Source organism: Hevea brasiliensis, chromosome 17, assembly GCF_030052815.1.
Source record: "Hevea brasiliensis isolate MT/VB/25A 57/8 chromosome 17, ASM3005281v1, whole genome shotgun sequence".
Lineage (NCBI taxonomy): Eukaryota > Viridiplantae > Streptophyta > Magnoliopsida > Malpighiales > Euphorbiaceae > Hevea > Hevea brasiliensis.
In genome coordinates this window covers 14437091-14454445 of record NC_079509.1, presented here as the reverse complement: position 1 = coordinate 14454445, position 17355 = coordinate 14437091, and the positions used below count along the sequence as shown (strand labels likewise).

General features: G+C 25.9%; 1 protein-coding gene across 1 annotated transcript; it reads right to left on the bottom strand.

The window, feature by feature from the left end:
- Positions 1–6942: 6942 nt before the first annotated feature.
- LOC110659480 (uncharacterized) lies at positions 6943–7953 on the bottom strand. The gene has a single exon (XM_021817432.2). It carries the CDS (start codon positions 7846–7848, stop codon positions 7258–7260), a length of 591 nt encoding a protein of 196 aa, XP_021673124.2. The 5' UTR covers positions 7849–7953; the 3' UTR covers positions 6943–7257.
- Positions 7954–17355: the final 9402 nt, after the last annotated feature.

The window sequence follows — 17355 nt, the reverse complement described above, 5'->3', positions numbered from 1 at the left end:
TCTTTATTTGATAAAATGTTATGAATGTTGTTTTATAGTAATTTGGAGCAGTGTGTGTGTGTTGGCACGCATGTGATGTGTGATATTGGTTATAGACATGACGGGTAGATGCTGCTGGAGTTTGACTTGCTGGGACCCGATCCTTTATGGATAAGTCAGGGTAGGCACGGCTCGAGATGATCTCGCTAGCCCCCGCATTTGGTCTATTAAGAGAAAGTCCAGCTGGAGATGTACTCACTAGCAGAGGTTGGATTTAAGAGAACTGTACAAGGGATTAGCTCCCATATATATATATATATAGTGTTCACACAATATATATATATATATATATATATATATATTGTGTGAACACTATATGGGTGTGTGAGTGCTCTAAATTACTTTTTATTGTTTATGATATGATTTGTATGAAAACTATGAAGGTGTTGCATTCCACTCTTTATGATGCATTAGCTTTAGATAGCTATAGAAATTGTACTTAAAATCAGTATTTTACTCTCTGAGTCGAACGCTCACTCCTGTTCATCCTATTTTTTCAGGCTTCAGGAGGAGATCTTTTTTCGAAATAATCTGCTTCTTTCCTCGTAGGTTATCAATAATTACTTGATTGTATTACTACTCTCTAAATTTATGATTTAGAACTTCGCATGTACTAGCAGGAGCATTAATCTTGTCAGGGACTGTATAAATTTAAGTTTTTGCATTAATAAATGAAAAAATTTATGATTTTTAAATAGTTTGTAAATTATGTAACAGGGTTGAGCTGGGCTCCCCTAATTTTAGTTTCTAATAATTATTGGGTTAAGTTAGGACGAAATAAAATTATAATAGTTTAATTTAAATTATTTTATATGCATGTTGGGCCTAAATTGTGGGTCTGGTCATGGGTTTGAGAATAGTAAGGCTTACTACGGGCCTTGGAGGCTTTATGCCAGCCCAAGTCCTAGTGCCGGTTTGGCCCATAGGTTGGGTCATGACTGGACTATCACCTTAAACTAGAAAATGGTAGACTATCGCTTTAGCTGGATTTTTACATTTCATTTACTTATCCTGGCGGATTATTGCCTTGATTAGGCTAAGCACTTTTATTTTTTAGCCCTAACGGACTATCGTCGTAGATGGGCTAAGCATTCTTAGTTTATTTAGCTTGACGAACTATCATTGTGAATAGGCTAAACACTCTTTGTTTTATTTACAAAAATAATATTTTGTATAAGCATTTTGTAAAGATAATTCTATATAATATATGTTTTGAATTTGCTCAATAATTTCATCAAATAATATGATGTATAAAGTGTATATTGCACATCTAACAACTAACAAATTAGATGGCAAATTTACAATAATAGACTAATGGCATCATAAAATGTAATATCACAATGTCCAATTGCCCATCAGTTACAAATAACATAAAAAAACAGTTGAAATTGTAAATAATTTGGTTCTCATATTTATTTTTTTATTTTTTTAAATGTCAAATCTTTGTAAAATAAAATATGAAAATATCGCCTGAAGCACGTAGGTTATATATAGGCATGTAATAGCAAAAAAGAAAGAGTGATGCAATGATAAAGTATTTATACTCACTACAACAAGAATGTCATTGATTGATGGCAAATATAAAACAAAACTCATGTGACTGTAAATAGATTTTTTATATTGTACCTGAGTAAATTTAGAAATTTATTAAGCATGACAAAAAATTTTTGGCTTGGTTGTTGCAAACCACAAGTTGTCTTTTCACTTGGTTCATTCTCCAATTTCGAGTTTAGAACATAAAAAATATAAAAAAGAGACACATCTTTTTGTGTTGTTTTCTACAGACAGCGCAATTGCTGCGGTCCATGGAAATTTCTTATGGGTATGGATCTGCAAAATAGAAAATAAAATGGGTCAGAGGTCCATCGAATATGAACCCAGTGAGGACCTTCCGACGCTCAAGTTAGAGCTAATATGAGAGAATAGTATATCAGATTGATTAGAGAGAAAGAACATATCTTCATAAATGATCTAATATAACAAACATCCATAGATGATCTAATCTCTTTATATGGGATATAGAAAATAGTTTGTTATGATAAATCAACTATGTAATTATATAAATATTATTAGCTATCATAATTATAAGATTATATTTTTATTTATAGTGTATAATTATAAGGATTGCTATATTTAGCAATCTTACCAATATTGCTTATCATTAATCAATATTCTTTCCTTTTATTGAGTAAGTCTTATAGTAATTAAACTGACTTAACGAATCTTATGACTAAACTATTAAATACGATTACACTCATGGATATATTGAGGAGCTATATGAGAAATAAAGAGAGATAATGGGTGAGTTGCAAAAAGGCCTCAAATTTTTAGTGGTCCAGACCAAAAGAAAACAATTATCTGTCATAAGGATATGGTAGTAGGTTTCCCCTGACAATTATTTTAGCTTCCTTCTCATGAAATTGATTGATCAGTAACTATTATGGGATGCTTTCTAAGAAAAGCGTGGGCCATGTATGAATGGGTTGCCTCTTTAAAGGTCAAATTTCACCATGTACTACTCCTGCAAACACCACCACTGACTGGAAATTATTACCATTTACAATAAGCAAAGGGTGAAATTCCAGGAAATTCCAGAGGTTTTTTTTTTTTTATAAGCAAGAAAATTTTATTAAAGAGCTAGAAAACAGACCAAAGAGGAAAAAGAAACAGAAAGCAAAAAAAAAAAAAAAACAAAGAAAACAGAAGCCACAAAGGAAGGATCCCTTGTGTTTGGACTTGTAAAACCTTTAAAGCTATGGCTGATCCTTTGTGTCTGGAAGGCCTTGCTTGCCATGAAGCAATTCTACTAGCTAAAGGTTTTCGTAAGGTGGTTATTGAAGGTGACTGTCAGATAGTCATCAGGTTAATCCAAAGGAGTAGTGTTTCGGTGTCTATTCAGGGCATTACTTCTGAAATCAAAACTCTATCTGCATCCTTTGTCTATCTCTTTCCACTTTGTTAAGAGGAACTAAAATCGTGCAGTTCATACTTTAGCTTTGCGAGATTTATCTTTCTTGTGTAATCCTTTAGAGTAAGTGTTCTTTGTTTCAACTCTTTCACCTTTGTATTAGTTTATTGTAGGTTGCTATCTTTTAAAAAAAATTCCAGGAAATTGAAGATTAAAAAAAAGGTTCTTCATGTCAAGATTACACTGACAGTTACCAAGATTCATGATAACCTTTTTTTTCTCATGGAACCACAAGAGTCCAAAAGTAAAAGATGTGATAAAAGACAACTTGAAGCCCCAAACGTGATTGAAGAAAATCCCTAGAAGGAGCTAGCCTTCAAATTCTACTAACAGTGGGACCTCCTAAGGCCTATAATTTTTGAACTTTTATTAGGGCTATATATGTATTGACTAGATATTAACTCAATTGAGGATCAAATTAATTATGAAAAAGGGTATTTGGGTAGCTTTACCTTTTCAAGTGTTAACCATAGAAATTTTGATGCCATCCTACCTAGTTGTTTAAAGAATCAAGATCTAGTAGCTAAAGGGGAAAATCTTTGTCAAGAAAGTAAAGAAGAAAACGGCAATGTTGTGCTACTGTTAACGAAGTGTATATTGAAGCTAGCTCACCATTTGACTTGTAGCAAACAAAGTGAAGATGAAGCATGCATGAGCTGGTTCCAAGCTTAATTAGAGATGTGAAATCTCTACCAGATATCCTTTTCGGTAAAGTCCAACTTGTTCCTAAAGCTTTGTTTTATCTTATCAACTTTAAATAACCCATCAAAATATGCTCATCATTATTAGTATTATTATTCCAAAAGCTCTTTCTTGAATAAAGGAAGCTACATTGCAGCTGACACATGAAGCTTTACTCATTTTGACGTTCACATGCAGCTAGCTAGGTTATATTGAAACAAAGTAAATGTAAATTTAGTCTAAAGAAAGGAGGAATTAAAGAAGTATATTCAATTGTTGGGATAAAAATCAATGCCTCTATGTTATAGGCAACCATGTAAATTAGTTAGGCTGTCTTTTTCTTGCGGAGAAATGAAATGGCATGGGACCGGACATGAAGCTTTGGAAGTAACTTAGAATCTATTTGGAAATGTTATTCTAATATGTTTTTTTGAAAAAACATCATTTGAAATGTCATTGAAAAAAAAATAATTAAATTTTTTTAATTATTTTAGAGTTTTTTATGACTATAATATGTTAAAATTAATTTAAAACTAATTTTAAATGGCTTTTAACTAATATATTTAAGGTGATAATTTTCTAATTAGCAGTTTAACTAATAATTCCAAATAAATTATTAATATGTAAAAAATGTAAGAGTGATGGATAGGATATTTGTCCAGGAAAATAAAACGTAGAGAACCCATCAACAATGTACCTGCAGGCTTCTACCATCTATTATCTTTTCTGTGTAATGTTTCTATCACTTTAAGATTCTTCATGGAACCAATATGCAAATTAGAAACAAGAACCTTTTACAAGGACAGCCCCTACGCTTTCTCCTTTTAAAGAAATGCGGCAAGCTCCTACAAATTTAAGGCATTAAATGTGTAGGCATATGCATGTACTCTTTGCTTTTTATTCTTGATAGAGATTGTGTCGAAGAATAATGTGAAACCATTTTACTGCTTTTCGAAGTCTCTAACCATGGCTTGATCTTCGAAATTGGAACAATGTCTTAACCAATATCTATGAACTTATTAGGTAGGATTTTTATTCCTCCAATGCAAACTTCAGCACCAGAAACAAAATAATTAACAACCATAACACCATAACCCATTCAACTGGACGAGAATATATAAGGGTTACCAACCCATATATTTCTGTAGTGCATACAAAAAAAAAAAAGAAAAAAAAAGATTTTGCACATCTAGAAACCGAAAAAGAAAAATGTTGAATCCTATATCGTTTCTTGTCTCAAAGCTAAGCCACCAAATTTCACAAAATAAAAGAGTATAAATCAATCAAAATGTAGGCTATCAGTAACGGTTATCATTTTTGCAACTGGGGTTCTTACTCTCCTGCAAGTGGGGCTGGCCCAGAATAAGGCTGTTCATCAACTTGCAGCTGGTATTGGGTTTTGTTCTACTACAACAGATGGTGCATCTTATTCTGGTTCAATTGGGACTCATGGTCTACTGACTGTTTTCTTGCCCACATCCATAAATGCAACGCCTTTTTGCAGCCAAATCAGTCCAGCTCTTGAAAAATCCTAGTTTTTCCTTGCTATGCTCTTTCCTCGATAAGGCCCAGTGCACCCTGTTCTGTAAACTGTAAGTCCAGCCCTCTTCAAAGCCTTTGTCTTTTAGCTTGCTGAAAAACCTGTCCAATTGCAAATATATTCTTCAAGGAAAATTTCAACCAAGAAAAATAAAATAGACGTTTAAAATCATTTCTAAAAGAGTAAATGAATTAAATAGTAGATTTAATTAAATTTTAGCAATTAAATTATTAATAAAATAAAATTTAAATATTAAATTATTTTAATATTAAAAATAGAGCAGAAGACATTTTAATTTTTTTAATTATAATTAATGGTAACTGTGACTAAAATAAAGATAAAAGATAGGTAGCAGGTAACCGAATAACAGACCTTAATATCCGGATATTTAATCAAAGAAATTACTCTCCAAGATACACCAAGCGATACTTGAATCACTACCAAGTATAAGGATCCCGAGATATCCTAATTACACTCCATGTCAGAACTCATAATCTTAATAGGAAACTATCTTAACGGCCTATATATATCAGGTATGCATACTAAGCTATTTGATTATTATTGTGATTACTACAATTCAGTCATTCTATTATTCAACTCTCATTACTAATTTAAGCATTGGAGTGATAATCATCTAACTCACTTAGTGTTCTTTTTATTTGTAAATTCGATCTATGAATTCAGTATCCATTACCAGCCAAAGAGGATAATAACATCACTTAACTAGATTCTAAAAGTATAAGCTAATTTATATGATTAATAAATATTAAAAATTAAATTATAAATTTAATTAAATTTTAAGAACTAAATGATAATTTATGTAAGTTGGACGTATGAAATGTTTTATAACATCATCTCCCTCTTAGGCGCGGATGAGGCGACCCATGTAAATTACGTATTGTCAATTACGGACTGGGCTTTATTTGGACCAAACTGTTATTTTAAACCGCTCGGACCAGTTTACCGGTTTGATCAGTTACATTAGATTTAGGTGTTTTCGTCTTTTTTTTTTTTTTTAAAATTTCCAAATTAACAGAAAAAAAATTGAGAAGAACATAGTTGAGAATTCAAACTTCATATTTCACCTTCCAATTTCAATTCATTTCAAAAGATTACCCAATTTTAATATAATTACAAGATGTTTCTCTGACTGAATTTAACCAATTTTGGATAACAAAATTAAAAATAGAGAAAGATGATTAAATAAAAAAATTTAAAAAATGTGACATGGCATGCCATAAGTGTAAAAAGTTAAAACTCCCACGTTGATTTTTGAATTTTAGATAAAAAATTTTTAATTTTGAAAGTTATTATTAAATTATTTAAAATTAATAATTTTAAATATAATTAGCAATCAAAATAAAGATTTGGATTTATTTAACCAAATGACTTTTTTTCAATTATATTTTATAACAATACATTATTAGCCTAAACTAAAATAAAAATAATTTTTTATGATTTTTTTTTAAAAGAAATTTTCTTTAAAATATTTTTTTTAGAAAAATCAAAATTGTTTTTGTAATTTTTCTTTAGGAAAAAAAAATCTTATTAAAGGATGATATTTATGAAATTTTATAATGTTTTAAATATTTGATGGTTTAATAATTATACATATTGAAATTAAAAGTTTTTTCAAATTATTTTAAGTGTATATTCATCCATATAATCTAATTAATATATTCAAAAATTTTTAAATGCTTCAAATGAAATTAAATTATGACGAACAAGGAGACATTCTTTTCTATTGACTGATCTCACTCCCTTACATTATGAGATGTGAAAAAATAATAGAAGTTTATAAAAATAAAAAAGAGAGATTAATAATAGGAAAAAGAATGGCTCATTTTCTTATCAGTTAATTCAAAGAAATAAAAATTTTTCTCCACACAACAGATTTGACAACAAACTAAAAACCCCAGAAATATTCTCCACAATATATAAATTCCGTGGAGATCATCAGCACCATTAATTGAAAAAATAAATAGTCAAACAAAGAATTTGGAATTGAAATTTTCAGACGCCATTATAGCTAAATTGATTCCTGCCTTTGCATTCTCATCTCTTGGTAGAACCTCTCAATAAACCTCTCAGCCCTCTGATCAACGGACTCTTCCTGATCATACCCTAAATCCAATGGCTGCAAATATTCCTCAGGAATGGTAGCTGCAGGAAGTGTTTGCAATGGCAATGCAAAATCTACTACTTCTCCTTCTTCGGCTTTCATTCCACCCAAGCGTCTACAGAGGAAAAACATGGAGTATATATTATCTTTATAGCTACCATTCTTGAACTTTTTTTTGTAGCGGCGAATGAGAGGATTACTTGAAGGAGAGAACTCATAATCTTTGAGAAACCCATAGCTGTTGTTCTGCTTGAGTAACATGAACCTTTTAAATTTTCTTGTTTTCTTGAGGAAAATGAGCTTGGGAATGGCAGGTTTCCTCATTTTAGAAACAAGAATGGAGATTCTAAGAAGATTTGAGACCTTGTGGAAAATGAGTAGTCTCTTTTTGGGCAAATTTTGCGGCTGCTGCATGGTTTTTGGGAGAAAGGAGTGCAATCTTTTGAGTTGCAGAGAGGGATTGATGATGTTGTTGGTAGGGGTTGAGTCATGAGTCATGAGCAAAGGGAGCTTTTTAAGAATAGAGAAAAGGGAGAGCGGAGTATGAAAAATCAGAGTTGGTGGTGGGGAGCCTTTTTGCCAAGCTGTAAAAAGTTAAAAAGAAAAAGATGGTCGGTTGCAATTTGGATTTATTATAAAGGAATAAGCAAGTAGCCGTTGGTCTTGACCCTCTGCGACGAGTCTTCCACGTTTGAAAGAAGTTGAAATTGGACAGCTTTAAGTTATTTCCTGTTGAGGAGGCAGCCTCTCTTAACTGATTATAATCATAAATATTATTGCATTAATTTTTTTTCCTTAATTAAATTTGGAATTCATTAGTGAGTTTTCAAAGAATTAATAAATAATAATTAAATATATATATATATACTTATCAATCATGTGATAAATATATAATATATAATATTAGGATATATAAATTTTATATAATTTATATGAGTTATTCATATAATAAATATTGTGAAAATAAAAAAAATAAAATATACAAGTTTTTTAATAAATTTTTATAAAATTATTTTTCTTTTTCTTTTCTCTCTTTTCTTTATGAAAAGAAAAATAAAATTGTAGAATCATATATATTTTTGTATTGAGTTTTTTTTTTCTCATTTCTCTTCAATTAAAATTTGAACTTTAAGGAGTTTTTCAAAAATTTAGTTAAAAATCAATGAAAAATTTTTTATTCAAGTTTAATTTATCATGAAATGTAAATATCCATTAAATAAAATATACATGTTAATTGCATTAAATTATATATATAACAAACATTTTATTTAATGGATGTTATAATTCATGTGTGATACATTCTTTTTAATTAAATATTCTTTTTAAAATTACTTTATAAAAAGGTATAAATTTATTTATATTTTATATTTAGATATATAGATTTATTTAGCTCGATTCAAAAGATAATTATATTAATTAAAATTAATAAAAATATTTTAGTATAAAGTTTCAATTAAAAATAAATAGAAAATATATTTTAATTTTAAATATAATATTTAATCAACAGATTCAAAATTCCAAATATTTATAATAAATTACGATTATATCCAAAACTTTTATTTGTTAATCAAATAAAACTTTAATAACTATATTATAATTTATTGTTAACTTTTAAAATTTAATTTACCTACAAATCTTAAAGATTTTACTTATTTCACACAAAATTAAGAACTATGAATATAAATATGAATTGATATTATAAACGTTTAACATTTTTAACTCAATTGGCCTTATTTTTATTGAAATTTTGATAGGGCACAAAGCTTAATTTGTCATTTGAATTTATAGTCTATGTATAGTGTTGCTCAAATAATTTTCAGTCAAATTAGGACATAATTATCCCAATTAACTCATTTAAATTCAATTAAGGGTGCGTGTTTCTCATAATCTATATATAAAAAAAAAAAAAACAGGTATAGAGCAAGATATCCCTGAAATTCTACGTGTGTTTTACCTACAATGCTCTTTGAGCTTAAATGAGATTATTGGAATAAGTGTGTCATAAATTAGGATGAAAAGTTTGATTTAAAAGGAATTTTTTTCATCTATACCAAGGTATACAAACATCTAATCAATAAAAAAATTATATTCATATATTTTTAAATGAGATTCAACATAATTTGAGTTAAAATAGCAATCGATAAATGACTGAATATATACAATCGGATGTAGACAATAATTAATCATTTTAAAAATTTTGGACATAAAATATAAGTCTAATAGTCAAATTAAACTTGTTAAATTACAAGTTAATTTATATATTTTATATTTTTAGATAAATAATTTAATTTCTTAAATTTAATTTCGTTAATAAATTAATCATTCGTCCAAATTTATTGAATCAATTACATATTTCAAGTTTTACTTTGTTAACAAATAGTCTCTCCTTCAAAGTGAATCACATAAATTAGAACTCTGTTAAAGAATCTCTATTAAAGAATCTCTCTCATATTAGCACTCTATTAAAGAATCTCTCTCATACTCTACTTCGTCTTAAGTGGCCCTTTGCTTCTTCTTCTTTTTTTTTTTTTCTTTTTTCTTCTTTGGTTTTTAACTATTTTCTTAGTTAATAAAAATAATTGTTCCATATTGATGAACTCTCATGGATTTACATAGCTTTTTTTTTAGATGACCATCTATTTCTTTATTTCTATCATTTTTATAGGATTTCCATTTTTTTTTTAAGTTCTTTCTACATTTTTTAAGATATTTTCACATTTTCTTGAATGTTATTGCCTCAGTTTATCCGATAGATAATGTGATTTTCAAGTAAACTGTAGACATTTATATTTTTTTGCCCTTATAATGCAAGATTTGTAAAAATAATGAGGAGCCATGTGATGAATTGATATAACGAGGAATCTTAAAGTACTCAAAAAATTTTATAATGACAGAAATATTTTTAGTTAATCTATTTAATTTGATTTTGATCTTATAATTGGGAATATAATTTTTTTTTTTTAATTGAAAGAGTCTAAAAGCCCAAATTATTTAATTAGACTTAATTTAGTATTTTTAAGACTTCATGTGAGCCTAAAAAGTAATTAAAAAAGTTTAATTGAATATCTAAACACATTAAATTTATTAAAATTTTCTAATGTAAAAGTGGATTTTTAATGAAATTTTGACTTAATTATACTTTAAAGCTTTTTAAAAATATTTTAAGATAAAAATGAAAAAAAAAATATAAAAAAAGAACAAAAAAATATATATTTAAGTGATAATTATCCCCTATAATCAATTAATTAGAGAAATAATTATTTCCTATTTATCTATTTTAGGCAAAATTTTGAAATTATACGAGGGATAACTATTGTCATTTATTTTATTTTTTTTAATTCAAATAGATTGTAAGATTTTTTTTTTATTATTATAAATATCCTTATCCAGATCATCTGAAGAGGAGTACTTTAGGATATTCTAAATTAACTAAAAAAACTCTCTTTTGAGCCATTAGAGCTATAATTATCCATCTTTATACAAAAATTACTGTAGTTAATTTTTTAAATTTAATTTCAGCGCAGCTATCAAATTGACCAAAATCACATATCCATTGATATGGACATATTCTCATTATTTGGAGGTATTCATGAGTGCTCTAAGAATATTTTAATCTAAGAATTGAAGATCAATTACGAGGTAAATATAATTAAGTAAATCTTTTTTTTTATGTATTCAAATATATGAATCAAATTTATAACTTTGGGTAAAAGGTTTTTATTTTAGCATTTTAAAATTGTTTGTTAATATGTCAATCTTAATTCAATGTCTTTAGATTTGCAATAAACTTAGTTTTTTTTTAATATATATATAAATTCAATTTGATTGATATTCTAAGTTTCGCATATGCAATAAATATGGTATGTCACTCTCATTTGATTTATTTTATTGGCCAATCAATTTCTTGATAGTGTCATATTTTATTTATTTATTTATTTATTTTTATCTCATTGTACATTAACCCATTTTTTTTTATTGATTTATTCTACTATTTTGGATAATTTTAGATGTAAACACAAAGCAATAGCCCATACATTATATTTTTTTTCTTATATTGTATTTAATTTTTTCTTATTTTGATTCCATACTAACTTTATTTATTTTGCTGTGTATGAGTTCAATATTTATCTTTTGAGAACATTATACGATTGAACAGAGAAATTGAGATTGAAGTTCTAAATTTAAGATCAAATATTTTAAATAAGTTTTATTTATTTTGAGCTTTTTTTTTATTGTTCTTTTGGTTTTAATATTTTTTCTTTTGAAAACAAAATATGGTTAAAAGAAAAAATGAAATAAAGATTAAAATGAAAAACTGAAAACTTAAACAAAATGAGCTATATCAGAATTGTGGGCCCCTTGTATGGAGTAAAATTTAAAAGGTCAGATAATAATTGTAGGATTTTTATTGGGTTTAAAAAAACCATTTTAATTTTAGATCTCTTTTGTCTTCTATTTTCTTTATTTGTAGGTTTTATTTATTTTACTTTAATCTTTTAATTATTTTAACCATATAGAAATGGACTTAATTAATAGTTAATTCTTTTTACTTATTGTGTGAATGTAAAACAATTTGTATGAAATTAAACTAATTAAATATACATGGAGGATAAGGTGGTAAAAGGGTAATATTATTAAATTAACAACTTGGCATATTAGGAATTACTTGTGCATGTACATAGTTGATTTATTTAAATTAATTGTGTGTGTACCTTTACACTATGTTTGGGAAGGGGGAAGGAAAATAAAAGAGGGAAGGAAAATAAAGGAGAGAAAATAAGGAATGAAAATAAAAATTATTTTCCTTCCCCTTGTTTGGATTGGGAGGGGAAAATATTAGAGGGAAAGTTGTTTTATGAATAGTAAAATTACAACTTTACCCTTAAATTAAAAAAAAAAACTATTAAGTATAGGGATATTTTTGTATTTTTTCCTTACTTTCCCCCCATTTTGGAGAGAAAGGAGAAAAGGACAAAAAAATTTTATTTTCCCTCCAATATTTTCCCTCCCCCTTTATTTTTCACTCAATCCAAACAAAAGAATGGAAAATAAATTTATTTTCCCTTCACATTTTCCTTCCCCTCTCACTTTCCTCCCTTCCCAAACATACCCTTAGACTTACATAAAATGTATAAATAAGAAATTAAATAAAAATAATAATAAGACAGAATTTAGAATCATTAGTAGAAACTAATACTTGTTATAAGATGAGTTCAGGTAAAGAGAGTGTCTAACACCTTTTCTCTTTTGTACCCACTATCTCGAACTTAGGTTATTGGGCTCATAAAAGAAAGGTAGTGGACCTCTGTAAGAGTTAAGTTGTCACCCACATCCCTTTTTACGAATTTGTCCCGATTATTACTGGAATGTCAACTCCTTTCTCCATCTATCATGGTAGTGCTATAGAAAGATATGCTAAACCAGATTCGAGAGTCTCACATAAATATTAAAGTGAGCTTTTGTGAAACTATCAATCTACAAATTGTAGAGAATTTTTTGATTGATCTACACGGTGATCAACACGTTTCTTACCCATTTACGGTATTTATTTATGTATAAGTAGATAAATTATTTTTTAATTCTCTAGATCTTTATAAAGGATCTTTTTTTTTTAATTTTTTATGAGTATAAATGTATGAGTAGTTTATTGTTCTTTATTTTATGAATTTTATCCTATTGTACTTTAATTATATGTATGAAATTTTCTATCTTGAGAAAAAAATAAAAAAGTGTCCCTCCTAAATTTTATTTTTAAACAGTTATGAATTTTTAAATATTATTTAGAAATTTAATTAACTCTTATGGTATATAATTATTTAAATATAAAAATATTTATACGAACATAAATTTGTTTATAAAAATGTAAAAAAGTATTTGTTATAAAAAAATCCTTATATAATTGTTTAATATATATATACATTTATTAAATAAAAATAATTATATAATAATTAATAATTTATTAATCATATTAATAAATATAAAATTAAAAATTTATCATAATTTATATATACAAATGAAATTTAAATTAAACTATAATTTTTAGATTATTTATAATTACAAATAAGTTAAATTTTTAAATAATATATGTATGATTATATATTGTCAAAATAAATTACATTAATCACATAACAATGATGTTGTTTTAATTTTGCTTTATAATGATAATAAAATTATTTTCAAAATTAATTTTTATTAAAAATATAACTATTAGACAAAATTATAAACGATAATATAAGAAATTTAATAAATAAAAAAATATATTATTTTCTAATTAATATTTAAATGAGTATATTATACATAAATAATCAAATATTTTAATTATATGATATTTTATAATGTAAAATTATAATATAAATAGTTATTTATATACAAAATTTGAATTACTGGACTTTTTTTTAAACAAATTTATATGAAATTTAAACAAATTGATAACGTAATTTCAAGCTTAACATTTCATTAATTAATTTCTTTTTTTTTTGTTTATTTAAATGTTATTTAGTTGGCAGATTGAAGAGGTGTTTTTGCATATTGATTCATTAATGCCCACCTGAGATTTCTTTCCTTTTACACATTCTTTCTGTTTGTGTCACTTTCATCAGTTTATTTATTAGCAATCTTAAGATGCTTTGACGATTTGCTGAAGAATGAGCAAACTAATTACTAAAGGAATCAATTAATCGACTCTAATTCAGTTTGTTAAAACTTTTTCTTCCCCCACATGAACATTGGCAACACACTTTCCATTGCTTTGCCTACACTCAATCTCTCTAATTTGTTTTCCTCTGGGCTTACATAATTAAAACTTAATTTCACCCCAAATAAATTTAATCTATAATTACCGAATACATTTCGATTGATATATATATTTTTTTTAATAGATAAAACATATGCATACAAGAATTAATGATAGAAATAGATCGCTATTAAAATCATGATAATTTTAATAAAATTTTTATTCTTATATAACTCACATACATATATATATATATATATATATATATATATATATATATATATTCTACATTCTACATAAAATCTTGAAAGATTAATTTTTGAGCACATTTAACTCACTCGTAAACCTCAACTAGGATTACACCTAGATATTTAATTTTTCTTTGTCAATTGATAAATAATTAATTATTTACCTCTTAGCCTACAATATGAGAACAAGGAACGACAACTCTTCTTAAATATGAATACAAATGATTGGAATGTCCTACAAACTCTTCTTAAATATGAATACAAATGATTGGAATGTCCTACAATGGAGTTAACGTGCACACTTGTATAAGGGAAGAATTAGGCTAAGAGAGGCTAACTAAACATATTTAGCAAGGAATGACACCTAATCAACAATTCACATCATATTCTTTTCTTTCACCATCCATCTCAACCATCCAATTTTTCCCAAGATATATGTATTGAAATTTGTCAATTAAAAATCAATTTACTCTTTATTTTTTTTAATTAATATCCAAATCTTTGGATTATATTATAAAAAATGATTTTGACAATTTAATTTAAGTATTTACTCTTTATTTTTAATTACCTATTTTTTAAATGCTTTTGTGTTGTCACTGTAAACTCATTATCTGAAGAGATTTAATTTACCACTTTGATTAGTGATTCAAAACTCTCCATATGGAAAGTTATCACTAAATCAATACATGAGGTTATGAGCACAAATTTTGATGGAAATTAAATTAATTATTTTTTTTTTAATCAATTAGCATTTTATGTTCACGCAAATTCATTTCTTCTAAAATTTGAAAGCGCTTCTCCATTATATTTTACTTTTGTGATTTAATTGTTTAGGTTTTACTATTTAAATTTCAGATATTTGATTTAAAATTTAAAATTAAAATTTAAAAATTTAAAAATATTTTATTTGATTAATAAAAATAATTTTTGTAAGGTGTCTAAAAATTATGATAGCATATGAAGCTGGTACATTTGATTATAGAAAGATAAATTTTAAATGATAAGGTGAAATTAATTACTTTAAATTTTTAATTTTTAAACTTGTTAATAAATGAATATATGGGATTTGAATTAAATTCAAATTTTTTTTTATTTAGAATAAAATCTACATAATATATTTAGTCAAAATTTAAATTTACAGGATTAAATTTCTCAATTCAAATGTTGGCTTTAGTCACCGACCGATTTTAAATCAAAATCAATTTTAAAATATTAATAATTCATGTATTCGAATTAAATTAAAATCATTTTAGAAGAAAATTAGTCCACCAATGTCTCAATTCAAATAAGCCTTCTAAAAAAATTTAATTAATGAATTGACTCGATGCAAATCAAATAATAATTAAATTAAAATTAAACTGAATTCGAAATTGATCCCTGCAGTATGATCACTAAACCTTTAATTCTACAAACTGAAATCATTGGCGTTGACGAAGAATCGACCCATGGCAGCCTACCCCAATCAATGAAGAGAAATTATTAGGTGCACTCACTGCATATGCATCATTTCTCGTAATCACGTGGAATGATTCATTTTTTTTTGAAAAAGAAAGTATTATTTTTTAATATTTTTGGTGTATCTAATAATTAGCCATCTATGAAGAAATTATTAAGTGCACTCAGTGTACATACATCATCCCTCGTAATCATGTGAAACTCACTTTCTATATGATAGGAATAACTCACTTTTTTTGTGAGAGATGCAACACTATTTTTTAGTGCTCCCAGTGTATCTAATAATTAGCAATCGACGAATAAATTATTAGGTGCACTGAGTGCACATACACCATCTCTTGCAATCATATGAAATCTATTCTCTATATAATAGGAATAGCAATCGACGAATCATCTTTTTTTTTTCTTGCATAAAATAAAATTTATAATAAGAAAAATTATTCAGGATTTCTAACTCATAATTTTGCAACATTAGACAAATTTAAACCCTTCTCTTTTGTAATTTTTTTTAATAAAAGAAAATATTAATGATAAAAATAAAAGTTCTGAATTTAAAATTTAGTTACAATTTTATCCAAACCATCAAAGTTGTTTATCATCATTTTAAATTAAAAAATTAATCAAAATTATAAAAATATTATTCATTTTAAATTTAAAACTTTATCTAGTTTCAGTCAATTAAATATTTTAAAATAAGAAAAAAAATAATATTAAAAATTTAATAAAAAAAAAGGCAAATAAGGGGAAACGTGGAAAATTAAATATTACAATAGCTACAAATGAAAAATATCTAATAATAGATTTTGCCCACTTACCTTGCAAGCCTTTAAACGCAAAAGTTTTTTTCAATGAGTTTCCTTAAGAATTGATTAAGATTTCTTTTTTTCTCTTCCCTATGCAATTAATTTCAATGGGAATTTAATACCTAAAAAGTTTGAAAATGGCTATAATATTATTGAATTAATATTTATTATTAATTATAAAATTTTACTTATTATAATAAATAAACTCTTGTTGTTACTTCTTAACCAATACTTCAAGAACACTCGTTAGAGAATTTCTTTAAAAAAAAAACCATACATAATCATTGAGATTTAAAATTATAATTAAGGTAAGCATAATTTAGGAAAAAAAAATAAAATTTTAGGCTTATTTAAGAGTTAATTTTTTTATATCTCATTCTTAAACTTTGTTCTGTATTTTATTTTTATTTTTTAATTTTAATTTATTATTAAAAAAATTTTAAATTTTAATTTTGATTTCATAAAAACCTCTTTAATTTGCTGGTTCAAAAAATAAAATTATCTTTTTATTTCATTTTCTCTCACACTCAAATAATATTGGTTATTTCAATCACTATATAAATTTATCACAAAAATATAATGATTTATTTTTTGAAAATGAGGAAATTTTTTTTTTATTAGAAAATGTTAAAATTGTATTTGTAACTTAGAGATATTTTTTTCAATTTAAAAATTTATTATTGCAGGTTAAATTTTTTTTTTAAATTAAAATTAAAATTTAAAATTTTTTTAATAATATATTAAAATTAAAAAAATTAAAAAATAA

What these genes read in the sequence shown, in the direction of transcription:
- LOC110659480 (XM_021817432.2), bottom strand. Translation starts at nt 7,848, where the DNA reads ATGACTCATGACTCAACCCCTACCAACAACATCATCAATCCCTCTCTG.